This window comes from Mytilinidion resinicola, assembly GCF_010093595.1.
Source record: "Mytilinidion resinicola strain CBS 304.34 unplaced genomic scaffold BDZ99scaffold_32, whole genome shotgun sequence".
In the NCBI taxonomy this organism is placed as follows: Eukaryota; Fungi; Ascomycota; class Dothideomycetes; order Mytilinidiales; family Mytilinidiaceae; genus Mytilinidion; species Mytilinidion resinicola.
The window spans coordinates 261664-277316 of record NW_022985468.1 but is presented as its reverse complement, the minus strand read 5'-3'; the positions used below and the strand labels follow the sequence as shown (position 1 = coordinate 277316).

At 51.2% G+C, this 15653-nt stretch overlaps 7 protein-coding genes across 7 annotated transcripts; 4 read left to right on the top strand and 3 right to left on the bottom strand.

Moving 5' to 3' along the window:
• Positions 1–723: 723 nt before the first annotated feature.
• On the bottom strand, positions 724–1432 carry BDZ99DRAFT_454834 (uncharacterized protein). The gene has a single exon (XM_033718406.1). It carries the CDS (start codon positions 1328–1330, stop codon positions 1010–1012), a length of 321 nt encoding a protein of 106 aa, XP_033569436.1. The 5' UTR covers positions 1331–1432; the 3' UTR covers positions 724–1009.
• A 299-nt stretch (positions 1433–1731) lies between these two features.
• BDZ99DRAFT_204182 (uncharacterized protein) lies at positions 1732–2498 on the top strand. The gene is made up of 4 exons (XM_033713281.1): positions 1732–1783; positions 1850–2057; positions 2108–2228; positions 2364–2498. Exons 1-4 carry the CDS (start codon positions 1772–1774, stop codon positions 2383–2385), a joined length of 363 nt encoding a protein of 120 aa, XP_033569435.1. The 5' UTR covers positions 1732–1771; the 3' UTR covers positions 2386–2498.
• A 2700-nt stretch (positions 2499–5198) lies between these two features.
• Positions 5199–6198, bottom strand: BDZ99DRAFT_401659 (LUC7-domain-containing protein; the record flags this gene model as incomplete). Its single annotated transcript, XM_033716242.1, has 3 exons — positions 5199–5723; positions 5781–6121; positions 6171–6198. The coding sequence occupies 3 exons, from the start codon at positions 6196–6198 to the stop codon at positions 5199–5201; spliced, it is 894 nt and encodes a 297-aa protein (XP_033569434.1).
• Positions 6199–6352: 154 nt separating this feature from the next.
• On the top strand, positions 6353–8317 carry BDZ99DRAFT_576842 (GPI transamidase-like protein component Gpi16; the record flags this gene model as incomplete). The annotated part of the gene is made up of 4 exons (XM_033728615.1): positions 6353–6735; positions 6785–7188; positions 7239–7535; positions 7590–8317. Exons 1-4 carry the CDS (start codon positions 6383–6385, stop codon positions 8315–8317), a joined length of 1782 nt encoding a protein of 593 aa, XP_033569433.1. The 5' UTR covers positions 6353–6382.
• A 608-nt stretch (positions 8318–8925) lies between these two features.
• BDZ99DRAFT_337144 (uncharacterized protein) lies at positions 8926–10128 on the bottom strand (the record flags this gene model as incomplete). The annotated part of the gene is made up of 5 exons (XM_033714310.1): positions 8926–9013; positions 9085–9180; positions 9235–9608; positions 9654–9775; positions 9942–10128. Coding segments are annotated over 5 exons (867 nt in total), but the record flags the coding sequence as incomplete, so codon positions are not given.
• Positions 10129–11611: 1483 nt separating this feature from the next.
• Positions 11612–13025, top strand: BDZ99DRAFT_428552 (O-methyltransferase). The gene is made up of 5 exons (XM_033717192.1): positions 11612–11701; positions 11779–11905; positions 11961–12084; positions 12156–12607; positions 12666–13025. Exons 1-5 carry the CDS (start codon positions 11633–11635, stop codon positions 12974–12976), a joined length of 1083 nt encoding a protein of 360 aa, XP_033569431.1. The 5' UTR covers positions 11612–11632; the 3' UTR covers positions 12977–13025.
• Positions 13026–13984: 959 nt separating this feature from the next.
• Positions 13985–15468, top strand: BDZ99DRAFT_576839 (uncharacterized protein; the record flags this gene model as incomplete). Its single annotated transcript, XM_033728614.1, has 2 exons — positions 13985–14423; positions 14487–15468. 2 exons carry the CDS (start codon positions 13985–13987, stop codon positions 15065–15067), a joined length of 1020 nt encoding a protein of 339 aa, XP_033569430.1. The 3' UTR covers positions 15068–15468.
• Positions 15469–15653: the final 185 nt, after the last annotated feature.

Below are 15653 nucleotides of genomic sequence, written 5' to 3'. Positions count from 1 at the left end.
GGGCCCAATTCCCATGACCGAGAACTTAATCCCGGATAATCCCCTCTAAATCCGTACACTCAGGTATACCACCGACGAAACCATACTCTTGCTCATTTAATGCCACCATCAGGAGTGGCCCAACTAGCGGGCAGTTGGTCAGTCAAAGGGTAGTCTGATTTTCAATGCATGAACCTGACGATGAAGGGTCGGACATATTTCTATCAATGCTCTACTCCTGCTCATTCTATACCGCCGTCAGGAGTAGCCCAGCCAGCAGTTAATTAGTCAGTCAAAAGGTAGCTTCATCTCAACCCCTAAGAATCCAAATCCCGCACAATCCTCTACAACTCCACATGCTCATATATACCACCAGTCAAGTCGTACGTACTGCTGCTTACTAGGTGCCACTGTCAAGGGCTGCCCAGGTAGCAGTGGCTAAGCAGTCAAATGGTAGTCTGGTTTTCTGTGCGTGGACATACGAATAGATACTCGGATATATCCCTCTTCAGGCTGTGTTATTGTTCAATCGATACCACCGCCAGGAGCAGCCCAACCAGCAGGTGGCTGGTCAGCCAAAGCCAGTCTGATTTCTATTGCATTGATACAAGTAGAGGTAAAGGTACATGGATATATGGTTGCTCAGACTCTAGTTTTGCTCTCTCGATACCGCTGTCAGGAGCAGCTCAGCTCGCAGGTGACTTACCAGTCAAGAGGTAGTCTAAATTCAACGCATGAACATAAAGATGGATACGCGCGGATATCTCTATTTAGGCTGTACTATTCCTCAATTCATACCAACGTCAAGAGCAGCCCAGCTAGTAGGTGGCTGATCGGCCAAGAGCAGGCTGATTTCCACTGCAATAACGTATGTACAAGTGCCTAGATATACGACTACTCGGGCTCCAGGCTTGTTCATTCGACACCGCTGTCAGGAGCAGCCCAGATAGTAGATGACTAGTCAGTCAAAACGAAGCCTGATATCCACGCCCAGAAACCTGCTCTCTAGCTCCACACATCCCATTCCCCCCTATATCTTCCCTTCCTCCCCCTTCTTTGCCGTCTCCTTTTGCAAATCCTCCATATGCTCGTCGTGATCGTCCACCTTCTGCTGATCTGCCTTCACGTGACTTTCGCTCTGGCTTCCAAGCTCTTCATGCCAATGCCCTTCGCCCTTGTCTTGCTTTTTCAGCTGCTCCTGCTTCTTCGCTTCGATTTCGTCTCCGCTTCGGTTGGCATCTTCTTTCAATTGTCGGAATGGTGTAGTTGCGAATGAGCGAGATATGGGAGTGGTGCGGAGAGATGGGTGGGCGATGGTGGGAAAGCGGTGGGGAAGGCGGAATAGTGGCATTCTGGTGGTATGAGTTGGAAGTATGGAATCGAAGTGGTTAGAGAAGATATGAGCGATGTAATGGGCTTTAATTTGTGGGATTTTGGTTGTTGGGGATTCCCGTGGTAATGGCACAATGGTCGTCGGCTTTATGGATTAGCTTTTCTGACGTCATGCATGGGAAACTTCTTCGCGCGTCATCGCTATGGGTTTTGATCTGCAATTCCCATGTGCCATATTCTTCAAGATCTAATCATCGGGTACTGCGAAGTTTAGTGGCTTTTCCATCGCGATTCGAGAGAGTTGGATTGTGAGCCGAATTGGGGTCTCACGAGACTTCGTCGTATACCATCAATAGTTGTATTTGTTTTGGTTACATACAGTCGGCCAGCCATTTTCAATAGACTTTATGCCCCCTTTGAACAATTTGAGACGTCTTATTTATAAGTTTTAAGGGAGACGATGGATTTATGTGTAAATCACGTGCTTTCGCTTCGGACTTTCAAACACCGGCACTCACTCCAACCTGGGTCCTTCAAGAACGCATCCTATCGCCAAGGGTCCTCTATTTTGAGACTAAATAGATCTCATGGGAGTGTTTGGAAAACCCATATCGCTTTGAGACGTTTCCCAATGGACTCAATGAGGGCCTTGGTAGCTTTTCAAAGGCACCGGATCTCTCAGCTCAGTCACCCCCCAAGGATACTCCAGTCCCAAACGAGCCCAGCAGAAGATATACGATTTGGTGGCAAATGATCCAAGCCTACTCTGGATGTTTCCTTTCTCACCTCGATATAGACAAGTACCCCGCATTCTCCGGCATCGCAGAGCACATGGCGGCTATCTTCAAAGAAGACTACCTCGCAGGATTCTTCGCTGGCGAACTGCCTTGGGCATTACTCTGGCGTGTAGAAAATTGGTACGACAGCCTTATTGCTCAGAAGCCTACTGCGTGTGTATAGAGCACCACCATGGAGCTGGGCCTCACTTGACACAACCGGTGGAGCTTTCCCAAACTTAATCAACGCTAATTCTCTCAAACTGGGAGGAGCAGGTTTAGACATTTCAAATGTTAGGGTCGATCTTGTAGACCCAAGCAATCCGTTTGGCCAACTGCGGTACGCCGAGCTCGTGGTCAACGCTAGAATGATTGGTGTGATTGGGAGACTGATTTGGACATCAGTAAAATATGGGTCACGAAGACCTCGGCTCCGGAGATTGGCTACGATATTGAGTGTCATGCGCTCTTTGATAACGACGAAGACTATCAAGGCAATCAGCGTGGGGCGGCTTTACTTCCGATCACAGTTTCGAAAGATTTGGGAATGTGGAAGCGCTTATTGTCGAGCACACTGGGAAAGAAGACTCTGAAACACACAGGAGGATTGGAGTTGCCACGATGCACTGGGATACCATGAATTTCCAAGGGTTGAGTGCCTCAGACCGATTTGAAGCTATTGAGAAGCGAAAGGTTGTCCTCGTTTGACCTAGTTTCTCTGGTCGACTATATACTCCTACAATTTTGAAACGACAGTGACCCATTTATATCTACCTTCGCTTCGGACTATAGACGAGTCGCCAGCATCTTAAACCTGGGATCTTTAGATGCATCAAGTTCCACCGTCATCTTATTAACTAACAGTTCTTGAATATATGTTTTGGAAGGTACAGATTTATCTTTTCTTGCTGACATCTCTTTGCGCGCCGAATTCGCAGCAGTCTTCTGATTCGTTGTCTTTCTGCCATGCCAGGAAATGTCCTAGTGTAAATGCATTATTGATGCCGTGTAAAATTCCTTTCGCGAATAGTCTGGTCCTGCTATAACCATCATCGGCATCTTGTCTCTTCCCTTTCTTGCCCACTAGCATGCCACCCTAATGTCATCACCAAACCGATCTTTCCCACTGCCATGTGACAATCCTATGATCTCGAATGTTCCCATTGGCTATACTTAGGTTCGGAAGCAGGCGGAACATTCTCCCGGAAATTCGTCGTGGGGTATATGAACCTTCCCGTCACTGGAAGTTTGGAGCTTGACATAGAGGCGGAGGGGAGGATCAACACCGAGTTAGTCGCGGCCCAATGGCTGGGCGGTGCAGAAACACAATTGCAGCCGCTTTTATGGTCTGGAGAGGACGCGGAGAGGTTGAAATAGACGCTTGGCCGACCTCATGGGGAGTGGGTGAGCGCGGAGAAGGTTTTGAGACGATGATGCTCATTCTTACCGCAGAGGAAAGCTGACAAATGACGGTATAGAGCATGGAATGATACTCTATCAGCTATGAGTGCAGACGGTATCCAATTAGACGCATAGCTAATGACGAGCATCGTCAGAGACAGGAGATGACAACTGTATCTCCGCTAGCACACCAACAGCCACCGCCGCCATTGGATTCTCTCAATGTGTCATTTGACGGCCCACATGAGGGATGCCGCAATGCGCATATGAACATAACATTGCAGCAAGAGCCGTGTCGATGCAGCAATCCATCCACCACAGAACCACTACCGGCCATGGAATGAGCCTGTTGCATGATTTTGATGCATCTTGCTCACCACAAACACCATGCTGAGTCTAAGTTACTGACTAGGAGTCTCACTTTTATACTGCAGTGCAGCGGAACTTCAGCTCTCACGTGCCTGGAGCTAAGTATCCTCGTGACTTAAGATCAACAATAGAAGAGTCCATAACCCAACGGAAAGACAAGAAGTTGTGAGCCGCCACCAGAAACATGACTTCAGCGTAACCATAGGAGTAGTCTCTTTCGCCAAGTTGCGACTTTCAGCGTGATCCGGAACCAGTGGCCCCGACAGAACGGAAAGAGGAGGAAAGTGCTCCCGGAGATTCGCTGAGGGATATATAAACCGCTCGCTCACTAGAAGATACTAATTCAGCATGGGATTGGAGCGGTGGATCAAAAAAGGAATCGCGAACCACTTCATGGCTGAGGCGGTGTGCAAATCATTCACGCCATGGACCAGTGTTGTGGATAGGAGGCGGAGAGGATCGAAGACACCTCTCGCCAGCCGCATGGGAAAGTAGTGGGCGTGGAGGAGCCTACCTGGAGGCGATGATGCTCATTCGCATGAAAGGCTATTGATAGTAGATGACTGGACAGAAAAGTAAGAAATATTCGATACTCTTAGGAGATGACACTCAACTGTATTCATATCTGAAGAACAGTAGCATGGAAGATAGAAGATGATCATTTTACCGGCGCCAGCGCACCACCACACAGTGCCGCCATCATTTTTACCGTCCTTCGAGTTGACTGGACCACATTGCGAGATCCCATGCAAAAGTTGTTGGACATGGAAACCGGTCAGATCTGGTTTGATCTATAAGCTCCTCCACCAGTCTCACTGGCCATTACGTGAGTGGCACTAAATTTTGCTACCGTTCTCCACTGTAATCACCATGCCCGACTCTGAATCACTGACCAAAGCTTCGCCTTTATACTATAGCCTGAGAGCTTAGAGCAAATCACGTGATTAATTGGTAAGCATGCTCGTGACTTGGTAGCAGCGAGCACAAGTCTGACGCCCACTCGTGAGGTGTAGCAATGCCTGGTGGCAGTTGGGCTACAGATCTCTGTAGAGCCCAGCGATGCTACTATGAAGTTCTCAGCTGAAAGCTTGATTGGTGAAGCATGTAGAAGGTTTACCCATCGCCAGATGCTAAGGAGGAATACATATGCATAGAGACTGCTCGGAGATAGCAGATTTGCAAGCGGAAATAGTGATCTAATGAAACATTACGGTTGATCTTGAGAGCTTAGAAAGAGTTTCTAAAGAACCTACGCAGACTCCGGCCCCTGCCAATCAATTTTTGAACCCCAACCCATTGAAACGCCACGCTCATATGCAAAGGTGTGGAATCCAGAGCTCTTTACCACCGCTGCCCACCACCAAAGCTTCCCCTACCTCTAAACCCCCCGCGACCACCAAAGCCACCTCCACCGCGGAACCCTCTCCCACCGTACCCACCCCGTTCGCCAAAGCCACCCTCATCGTAGCCTCCTCCTCCTCTAGGCGGAGCCGCGTCTTCTGGAGGTGGCCGATGCGGAGGCTGCCGTCCCTTCAGCTCCTTCCGCAGTTGCTCGTACGTCTTCCGCATCTGCGCGTACCCTAGATGCATCTTTCCGTAGAAATGATCCGCCAGCCGCCTGTCATTGTCGAGTCTGCTGAGGTATGCGCCGCAGACATCGCATACCTGGAGTTTCTGGTGACCAGACGGACCAGAGGTATCCGAGAGCGCTTTTAGCTCCTTTTCGCGATCCTCTTTAGTTTGCTTCGCCTGCCTGATCTTGAAGAACTCGGTGACGGCGGTGTTGACTTGGCCCTCTTCACCTAGGATAGCGACTTCGAGGAGGCCGTTTTGGATTGTCTTGGAGAGGTCGTTGATTTGTTTGAGCTATTGACATGTCCACGTTAGCAATGCGCCAGGAGGATAGCATAGGGAGGCACATACCAGCGCATTTGTCTGCCGAATCTCATCCGGCGTCTTCTCCAGCCTTCTCTGCGCCGAATCAATGCGCCTATTGCACTCATCCACGTACTTCTGCATGTCCCTCATGTAGTCGAAATCGAAGCCCCATTGGCGCTTCTGCTCGTCGGAGGCAGCCTCGTACTCGGTCTTCAGGCCCTCGTTGTGGATTTTGGGGCAGAGACCGAAGTCCTGTTTCGTATTTGTGAAGAGGTCGTGCGGACAGGTGCCTGCGAGATAGGAGGGGCAGACTTTGGGGTCGGTGATAGAGATTTGGGGTGCGCGTGTGCCGGGGCCCAGCAAGAGGGTGTCGCCCATGAGCTGCTCTGGGAGCTGTTAGCGGTGTTTTGTATATTTGGGGGCCAAAAGGCATACCGAGCAGCTTCCTCTGTTCAGCCGCCATGATGAGTGAGCTTCTGCGACGTCAAATCAGAGGAGATATGGGAGGTTGAGGTGTGGAGGTTGGAGTTGGAGATTGATGGCAAATTGACAAGTCTTGGCGCGATCGGCGGCTTCTCCCGTCCTCCGCACCCGCCGCCTCAACACCATGAAACTATCGTGAACGTTGCCTTGGCTGAAAGGCTGCCATGCTTTCTTCTCTTCTTGCTGTCTCTCTCTGTCTTTTAACATCGTTTGTTCGAGCTGGTTCCGACTACCACGAACGCCTTCTTCTCCGACCTCTCCCTCAAAACGCCCTCCTCGCGTCCTTCAACTTCCGCAGTAATGAATCCTCAAGCTCTTTCGAGCGCCAGAATTTCAGATATTTCCCCCGGTCACTAGGCCAGATATTACAACATGCAAACACAAAGGAGCTCCATTTGCGGTTTAGTCTAGGGCGGTGGGATGCGGAGAGCTGGGGAGCAAGACCGTGGGATGGAGCTAGAGAAGGAGGCACAGGAGTCGAATTATGGGCTTGGGTAGATGCAGAGAGTGAGGCAAAGTACGATTTCGTACTCTAAATTCAATTGGACCTAGCTAAGAGATTATAGTGCCTTTGCGAGATGGCTGACCCTCACGAATGCACTCTCGGGCTTATTTTGCGCCTCTCTCAACTTTATCGATTCTACGAAGACTATACGGCCAGTAATGACCTTTAAGCCTGAAGGAAACCACCCCAATATGTCCTCGCCGAATCTTCACTTACTTCACGGGACGCTACCGCACGAAGTCGTGTGTACGGAGAACTTGACGCCTTTCCTCAAGCTACTCCCATGCAAAGGAAAAGCTGGGATATCAAGCCTCCTGGATGGACACAAGCTGTTTGATGCGTCGTGGCAGACTATGTCAATTGATGTGAGGCCAGTCTGCAACAATGATGGTTCGGACTGCGTTATCGAGATGGAGCAGACTGTGGACATGGTTCTGGATTTGGACAGGTCGAAACGACCACGAGGTACTTCGTGTCCCCTTACACGCATCGAGACTCGTGCTAATCATGTCTAGATAATCCAATCCCTCGCCCTCTTCCAATTGAGGATATCGAATGCGATACCTCGAAATCCTACAACTCGCAGGATAGCTGTTTTCCACTGGTTAAAACATCAGAACCATCTTGGAGCCTCTCTGAAATATTTGGAAGGCCCATTAAAGGAGCCTGCCCTATTACAGGTGAAGAAGGTGAAAATGCTGAGACAGTGTGCCTTAATGTCCCCGCAGAGCGCAATGTGGACATCAAGACTAATGGCGGATACACCGAAGTACCGAGAGGCGAGGGGCTATTAAGATGCTACAAACTTCCAAGTAAGTGGCCTTTCACGCATAAATTGTATACAATGACTGACCACCCAATTTTAGGCCGCGATGACTTCGATATATCCCTCCCCGAACAAACTCTTCCAACCCCTCTACTCCTCCCCCAACCACCCCTTACCGCTGCTCGCTCCATTAACGGTCATGGTCAAGAACGGGGCAGTGTACAGGCTGTCATCACCAACCCCTCAGACTATCCCGTTTCACTCATCTACCTCGAATCACTTCCTTGGTTCATGAAGCCCTATCTGCACACATTACGCGCCTCTATCCCTGGCGCCCCCGCGTCTACTAACCCTATCAAAGAGACATATTACCGCCCCGCCGTCGACCGCCACCGTGGTACCCACCTCGAGCTCCTCCTCGAGATCCCCGCGCACTCATCACTTATCTTAACGTACGACTTCGAGAAGGCAATCCTACGCTACACCGAGTACCCGCCAGACGCCAACCGCGGATTCGACGTCGCTCCAGCTGTCATCCGTCTGTTACCATCCGATGGGAATCCCAACGCGCCGCCTGTGTTCTTACGAACCACGTCGCTGCTCCTCCCACTTCCCACACCCGACTTTAGTATGCCTTACAATGTCATCATTCTCACCAGTACCGTCATGGCGCTCGGATTTGGGAACATCTTTAATTTACTTGTGCGGCGCTTTGTAGCTGTAGATGAGATCGAGGGATGGCAGCCCGGCGGATTGACAGGCGCGTTGAGGACTAGGCTCGATAAGCTCAAAGCTAGGTGGTTTGGGAAAGGGGAGAAGGATGAATGAGGTAGAAGATAAAGCATCACGCCTAATGCATATTTCTCAAACTGATTCGCAGAAGATATGCATGCTTCTAACTCATATTCTATCTAGGGTATATCTACTTTCACATCCACCTCTCCCCCTTCCTCCTACTTCTCATATCCTTACTTCTTCCCTCCCTCTCCAGCCTCCCCAATCTCAATCGCATACTCCGTCGTCTTCGCCACCCCGCCCCCTCTCAGGATCCTTTGTACGCTATCGCTCCACTGCGCATCTCCCTCGCCCTGCCCCTGTCCTGTCTCTCTATCGGTCCTCTTCCGCGCCTTCCGTTTTACACCTCTCTTCTCCCTCTCCTGCCCCCACGCCTGCTGCCCCCGCACCCGCACCCTCCTCCCCGTCTGCCGTCCCCACCCTACATAACTCGGCACTCTCCCAAACTCCCCTTCTTCCCCATCAACCCCTGCCACAGCCCCTCTGCCCTCTACCTCTCCCTCCCCATCCAGCCGCTGATGCGCCCCCGCGTTCAGCGATCGCAGCGAGAACAGCGAGAAGTTCTCGACCTGCTTGTCCCGGGAGCGTTTTGAGGGGTTCGAGGACGGCGAAGAGGAGGCGGGAGTGCGATTGGAGGAGGGCGCGAAGTGCGTTGGGAAGACGGTGTTTAGGAGGGGTTTTAGCGTGGGTAGGCAGGCGCAGATTATGCCGGTGTTTATTTCCACTTCGCTGTGGATGGGGTGAGCATGAGGAATGTAAGGAGGGGGAATCGAGTGGGCAGTATGAGAAGGAGTACGTACGCCCATCCAGCGACTTGGACCTTGTAACGCGTGAAATCGATGCTGTGGAGGGAGGGGAGCATTGTTACGAGGCGGACGATGGAGATGATGCAGGCACTTAAAGAGTCAGTCTAATAGGCGAGGTGTTGAAGCAGGTGTAATGATACTGACAACGACCCCACCCCAAACAACCCCAACAACAACCACCTCTGCCTCCTACTCACATTCAGCCTCAAACACATCCGCACCGGCAGCCCCAGCGTCGCGAAATCCGTGACGATATTACACACCGCCGCGACATAATAATACGCCTTCTTGTTCACGCACGAGCTTTTGATCAGCAAGTCCCAGCCGCCGGCGATCGGCGTGCAGCCGAATGTCGCGACGACGATGCTGACGAAGGAGTACACTACGTCGAAGGTCATGATGGCGAAGGCGACGCGGCGGAAGGTCTTGTCTGGGTTGAGGCGCAGGTAGAAGAGGAGGATGGAGACTTTGACGAAGCAGGTGCCCACGAAGTAGAAGTCTTGGCCGAGGAGGTCGATCTGGGGGTGTTAGTGGCTATGTGTGGGAGTTAGGAGTGGCCGTACGATGAGGAAGTGTTTGATTTTGGGGATGTAGAGGTCCCATAGGTGGATCCCGTAGCCGTATGGAATGTCTACGATCAGGATTAGTGGGATGTTGCTGGCTAAGGACTGGCAGGTAGTGCCTACTCGCAATCCCAAGAGCGCAGAAGATCCATGATATCAGCTATTAAAAGTCGTCAATCTATGTGGCCTGAGGATGCCAGAGTGCGGTGGTGGTACCAGTCCAATCACGATCGTAACTAGACGAGAATCAGTGGGAAAGCCGTGAACCTCAGCAGCAAAAGTCCTTACGATCATCGAGTCCAGGCGAGCGCACAATCAGTATCCGAGTGTACATTCGCAAGAGAACAACTACAGTTGCTGTACACGTGAACGGGAGGCTGAGAGCGATCACTTGATATGCGATTGAATCGGGGTGATCGAAATTGGCCTTCACGCCCGACGGAGGCGTGGTCGCCGGCAGATGCGAAATATCGACCGCCATCGCAAAGAGCACTCCAAGGAGCACAGTCAAGCGGCTGAGTGGCTTCAAGAAGATGGCATGAGTAGATGGAAACCAGCAGGAACGGAGAAGGGGAGAGTCAGACGAGACAACTTCGGCACCTTATGCTCATGGTAGTGTAGCGCAACATCGTAGTAAGACAGCGTACAGATTCAACAAGTAGAGGTACAAATCGCAAGGGTGCCGCGTCAGTACAAGGTGCGATGGGTTTTGGTGTTTGAGGCCACTGCCGCGAGCCGATGCATTCTGTCGACTAGAATGCAGATCCACTCCCTGCTTGTGCGGGGCGCCAGAGGATTGGTGGATATCGTTCGGTAACAGCCGGGGTTTGCGAAATGGGGTTAGAGACTCAAGTCCTCACTTCCCGAAGTGCGACAGTCTAGTCGTACTTAAGGGCCGCAAGGAAGATTCGAGGCTCTGAGATGGTCGGAAGGCAACTTCAAGGGATCGTGAAGGCTTCTTATATACAGGATACCTTTGTATAGCGATAGAGGTTCTCCGCCACGGGACGGCCCGCAGCCTCACAGCCCGTTGATACTTAGAGCAACAAGGGACCCGTGGACGGGGTCGATCGTGGGTTGATATCTGGCGGTGAGAGATACGCTTCCTGTACGAGCCAGACTGGGTCTATTATTGGGTAGTAGATGCTACAACATTGACTTCCGAGTTTCTTCGTCCTACTGCCTGATCTGCGGCCTGTGCCCGATCCGAAAAGGAGAGGACGGGTCGTCTCAATCGCTGGGAATCCAGATTTCATCGCGGTGCAACATGATCGTATCAAACCCGAAGGATACACGAGTGACCTCCGGTGTAACGACAAACACAGTCTTGTACCATGATAGCGGTTGAAGCCGGTCGTTGCGCATCCTCTACTGGGCCCAGGCATTGGCTGTGTGTGTGAGCTTAAGGCCGTCAGAGATGTGATACTCAGAAGAATGTCGTGGGGGAAGTTCCCAGGAACGACGCCCCGCCCTTGCAAAGTTACCGGGAAGAATGATAGCGGCCGTTTCAGCAGTTCGGGTAGAGTTTTGGCGTGAAGATCGCCTCCGAGAAAAGCGGGTGAGCTTGCGCTCGGGACAGGTGAAGTGACTGGGCTCGATTGGGCGACCTGCACCTTGGCCAGCTCCACGGTGCCGGAGTACAGCACTATAATTAATCCTAGCGCCGGAACCTTGCAAAGGGTCAAGTACAACACAGGCCGTTCACCTTCCCTCCCCCACTTGCCGCCGTGTGACTTGTTGCTTGGAATCCCAAGGAGCTGGTCGACGCTCACACAATCAATCAATTTCGATCAGTCGACCCCCAGAAAGCAAACATGAACACTGCCGAAGCCGTCGCCGCGCAGAATGCGGCCATCCAAACAGCGTTGGAGGGGGTTAGCTCCCTCGCAGATTCGTACAGGGGTATCTCAACGAAGAACACGGGCAAAGATGGAATCGAGGAGGTCGGCGAGGTTTCTGAGGCACGAAATGCTCTGGTCATGGATACTTGGAAGCTATTGGCAGCTATTCGAGGGCCCGTTGATACGCTCTTCGAGCATTTCGAGAACGTAATAAATCCACAAGCTGCCGAGTCATTATAATTTCACCAATGAACCGACCGGGTACTGATAAATGGATACACTAGATGTCGCATACTGCCGCTTGCCGGACACTCCTCGAGATGGATGTCTTCGATAAGCTTCCTCTGGACGGTTCGAGCATCACAGCAACCGACCTAGCAGGTAGCCTAGGAGTCGACAAGCCACTCCTCAGTAAGTCGATGACGATGCTTTCTTCAGATTAGGTAAAGATTGACGATCTGTGTAGTCCGGCTCATGAGAATGGCTACCGTGAAGGGGCCAATTGCTGAAGTTGGCCCGGAGAGTTACGCTCATACGCCCTACTCTCAGATGTACATCGTTCCTGCATTACGCGGGCTGGTGAAGCTGATGTGAGTGGCCAACTTGAGGGATTTTGCATCACCACAACCCAGATCTTCGGTAAGCTGACTGGTAACTATAGGCTAGACGAGTATTGGCCTCCAATGGCGAGAATGTGTGAGTTCCTGAAAGAGGATGGCTGGAAGAACCCAGAGTCGGAGACCCACAATCCCTACACGTTCGCGCACCAAACGGGCGGGAAGTCGATGTGGGAGCACATCGATCAGTATCCAGATCGGGCCCAGACATTCAATTTTGCCATGCAGTCACAGACTCAGGCAGCCATGCCGACGGTGGCTATCTTCCCCTTCGAGGCGGAGCTTGGCAAGTTCGAGACCCAGGACGATACGCCGCTGGTAGTGGACGTTGGAGGAGGAAAAGGCCATACCACCTTCCGCATCAAAGAGTTGTGCGGACCCATCAAAGGACGAGTTATCTTGCAAGATCGGTCTGCTGTCATTGATGATATCAGCGAACCCTTGCTTGGTGTGGAGAAGATGAAGTACGACTTCTTCACGCCGCAGCCAGTGAAAGGTACGTTCGTACGCGAGACCTCTAGTGATTAGCTTACTAATAAGCTATCGATGGGCAGGAGCTCTCATATACTACATCCGTCGTTGTCTGCACGACTGGTCGGATGAGGATTGTGTCCGTATTCTGAAGGTCGTCGCAGACGCCATGGAGCCTGGAAAGTCAAGGCTGCTGATTGCCGAGATGTGTCTCCCGGAAGAAAAAGCTGACATAGAAGCTGTTTGGTATGATATGACCATGATGACTCTTAATGGAAGGGAGAGAACCAAGGGCGACTGGACGAAGATCCTCGATGACGCGGGGTTCAACCTAAAGAAGGTGTATACGGCCACAGGATCAAACTATGGCGTCGTTGAGGCCTACCTCAAGTAGTAGCTTCTTCTATGCTCACGATGTATCAGTAGTTGCGAAAGGTATGTAGATGGAACGATGATGGTTTATGGTCTACGATTGGGGGAAAAGTGGAGTTGAGAAGGCTCGGGCCGGAGTTTGTTCGGAATGCCCTTCAAACCCTCTTTCAACCTCAATCCTGTTCCCTTTATCCTTTCTTCCACCATCGCCTCATCAGCATTGTCGATTGGCGACAATGAACGAAGAAGCTTCTCATTGGTAAGCATGCTTTAACGCGACACCGAACAGCAGTATCTACTGGTTTCGTGGTTCTTTCAAAGTGTGTAGAATATGCTCAATAATTATGTGATCCCACTTTCAAATCGCTTCTAGTCTGCTTAGAGCTACGCTTAGGCATGCCATTTGAGCTTAAGCTTTTCATAAATTGTAGCAAGTTTGTAAGCTCACGAAGACCATCAACATGGATGTCCTTCCGCTTTGTTCTGACTTCAAATGCCCAATACAATTTTCTCTAAGTAAAATGGATTGATTCATTGGGAGCGCCACCAGTTTAACTCAATGATACAGTACTAGGTCACAAGTTTGGGCACAGGGATATATCGCTGCTCCGGCTTCGCTCTTGCTCGCTTGGCATTACTGTAAAGGGATACCCCAGCTAGCAGGTATCAGTTTCATCAAAAGGTCGTCTAAGTTCCACTACGTTGGCCTTTACATCATATTTAGAGTTTTTGAAGCTCATCGGGATACCTCAGGCAGTTGCAAGAGGTGCCCAAACGTATGTCTTGGTACTGTATCAATCTAGCAGGGGTGTCTTAAAAGAAGATGCCGTGGGAACTCCCGACGCAGTCATTCACCATCAAAAGGGTCGGCAGGCTGTTTAGGTGCGCATTTGAGCCGCTCTAATTTTTTTCAACTACGTTCCCTCCATCAACAACATCACACACCTGCAACCTCACCACCAGGCTACCGAACCTCCTACCTAACACATCCACCCCATCATCTGCCCAGATCACTGAGAGTATGCCAAACATGACCAAGAAAGAAGCTCGCTCGACCGCCACGAGCAGCCCTGCCACAATGTCGGCCCGTAAGCTGCTAGTCACTCCGTCTCCAGTAGATGGGGAATCTCCCACACCTGCGACGAGACGTGGTCCGGGTCGCCTTCGCAAGGGGACCATCTTCTCTCCTTCCGCCGAGAATCAGTCGCCCGGCATCGGATCGTCCGACACATCAAGCCCCGAAGGTCTTCATACGCCTGTGGATAGCCAAGACAAGCGCATCGTCCGATTTGGAGCAGCACATACTGCTAGAGATCGGGCCAATGATTCTTCCTTCACCTCCACAGCACCCGGGGGTTCTCATGCTACCGCCTTAGAGTCCTCTGAGGCTTCGAGCGAGATCAATCCTGAAAGCCCGTCTAGCTTCGACAGTAGACGTCGGGCTATCCAGACTACATGGCCTAGTCCCGGTATCGTAAAACCTTGTACTCTTAGTAGCACTGGCAATTTAACTGACTGTGATATCTTCTCAGACCCAAAGCGAGTCCGCCAGATTGCAGAGCGCGCGAACTCCGAAATGCAGCACCTTAACAGTCCCATTGCGAACACCCAATCGAGCCGTACCCTATCCGGAGCCGTAGTCCCAGTCGCCGTTGCGAACCTGAATGCTCCACCGAGCGGTGCTCTAAGCGGAGCCGTAGTCCCCGTCCCCATTGCCAACTCGAATGTCATGACCAACGGCATTCTACCCTCAACCGTCCGCCCTGCCAGCCTAACAACCTCTCTTTACCAGGGACTCTGCAAAGCTTTCTACGAAGCTCCCCAGAACCCCCTCGTCCCAATCGCTCTGGTTCTGTGCTTCTTGGCTTTCCTCTTCATACTCTGGGTTGGGACATGGGCCATCGTCTGGCCCTGGTTCACTTTTCTGAACATGCTTGGTTTCCGATTCCCACAACGCGTCCTGAGAGTTTTAGGAGATTCCCTCCTGGAACTTGGCTGCGCTTACTACAGCGGTTCTTGCAAAGTGTTTAGCCCTGGCCACGATCAATTCTCTCCGAAAATGCAACCTAACAAGAATACGGCGAAAGGGAGCTCGTGGAGCTGGTTCTCTTAGACGATTGTGTGAGTTGTGATGTCTGATGGGAGCCATATGATGTCACAGAAGCCCTATAGCGGGCGATGGAATGGTGCTTGGTCTGTGGGATTCTCACTTTTTGACAGCAATATCCAAGCATTCCTGGACAACTAGTCAAGTACCCGAAGGCGTGGCTCTGGTAGTGAGTGGAGTTCCATCTCTGCAAATTTGATGGAGACCTTCGTCATTCTAGGGGGAACTGTCGGAGTGCGTGGGACCTCTCCGACTTTCGAGCCTGGTAGCGAGGATGACTTGGTGTTGAGTCTGGGTTCCATGAGCGGGCTGTTTAGAGCATGTGGAACATTCTGCTTATCCAGATGAAAGCATTCTTTCAGACGGGTTTGTGACAAACCTCAATAGTATTCATTGATATGATGCACACGTGGCCTGTGAGTTTGTTTGATTGCAATGAGTAAAAGAAGTACACACTAAGATTCGCAAACTCACCTTTTCCACCGCTTTCTAGTATGTGAATCTGCTTAATTAAATAAACGCAACTTCTCATCTTCGCCTACCCCAATTTTTCGCTCCATCTTGACTTTGTACATTTTCACTAGTAACTACT

Excerpts from the sequence above, each read along its gene's own strand:
- BDZ99DRAFT_428552 (XM_033717192.1), top strand. The coding sequence starts at position 11,633 with ATGGATACTTGGAAGCTATTGGCAGCTATTCGAGGGCCCGTTGATACG. Across the intron at positions 11,906-11,960 it reads AGTCGACAAGCCACTCCTCA|TCCGGCTCATGAGAATGGCT; the intron begins GTAAGTCGATGA and ends CGATCTGTGTAG. Across the intron at positions 12,085-12,155 it reads CGCGGGCTGGTGAAGCTGAT|GCTAGACGAGTATTGGCCTC; the intron begins GTGAGTGGCCAA and ends TGGTAACTATAG.
- BDZ99DRAFT_204182 (XM_033713281.1), top strand. Across the intron at positions 2,058-2,107 it reads AGAAGATATACGATTTGGTG|ACAAGTACCCCGCATTCTCC; the intron begins GCAAATGATCCA and ends ACCTCGATATAG. Across the intron at positions 2,229-2,363 it reads CTCTGGCGTGTAGAAAATTG|GTTTAGACATTTCAAATGTT; the intron begins GTACGACAGCCT and ends TGGGAGGAGCAG.
- BDZ99DRAFT_454834 (XM_033718406.1), bottom strand. The coding sequence starts at position 1,330 with ATGCCACTATTCCGCCTTCCCCACCGCTTTCCCACCATCGCCCACCCA.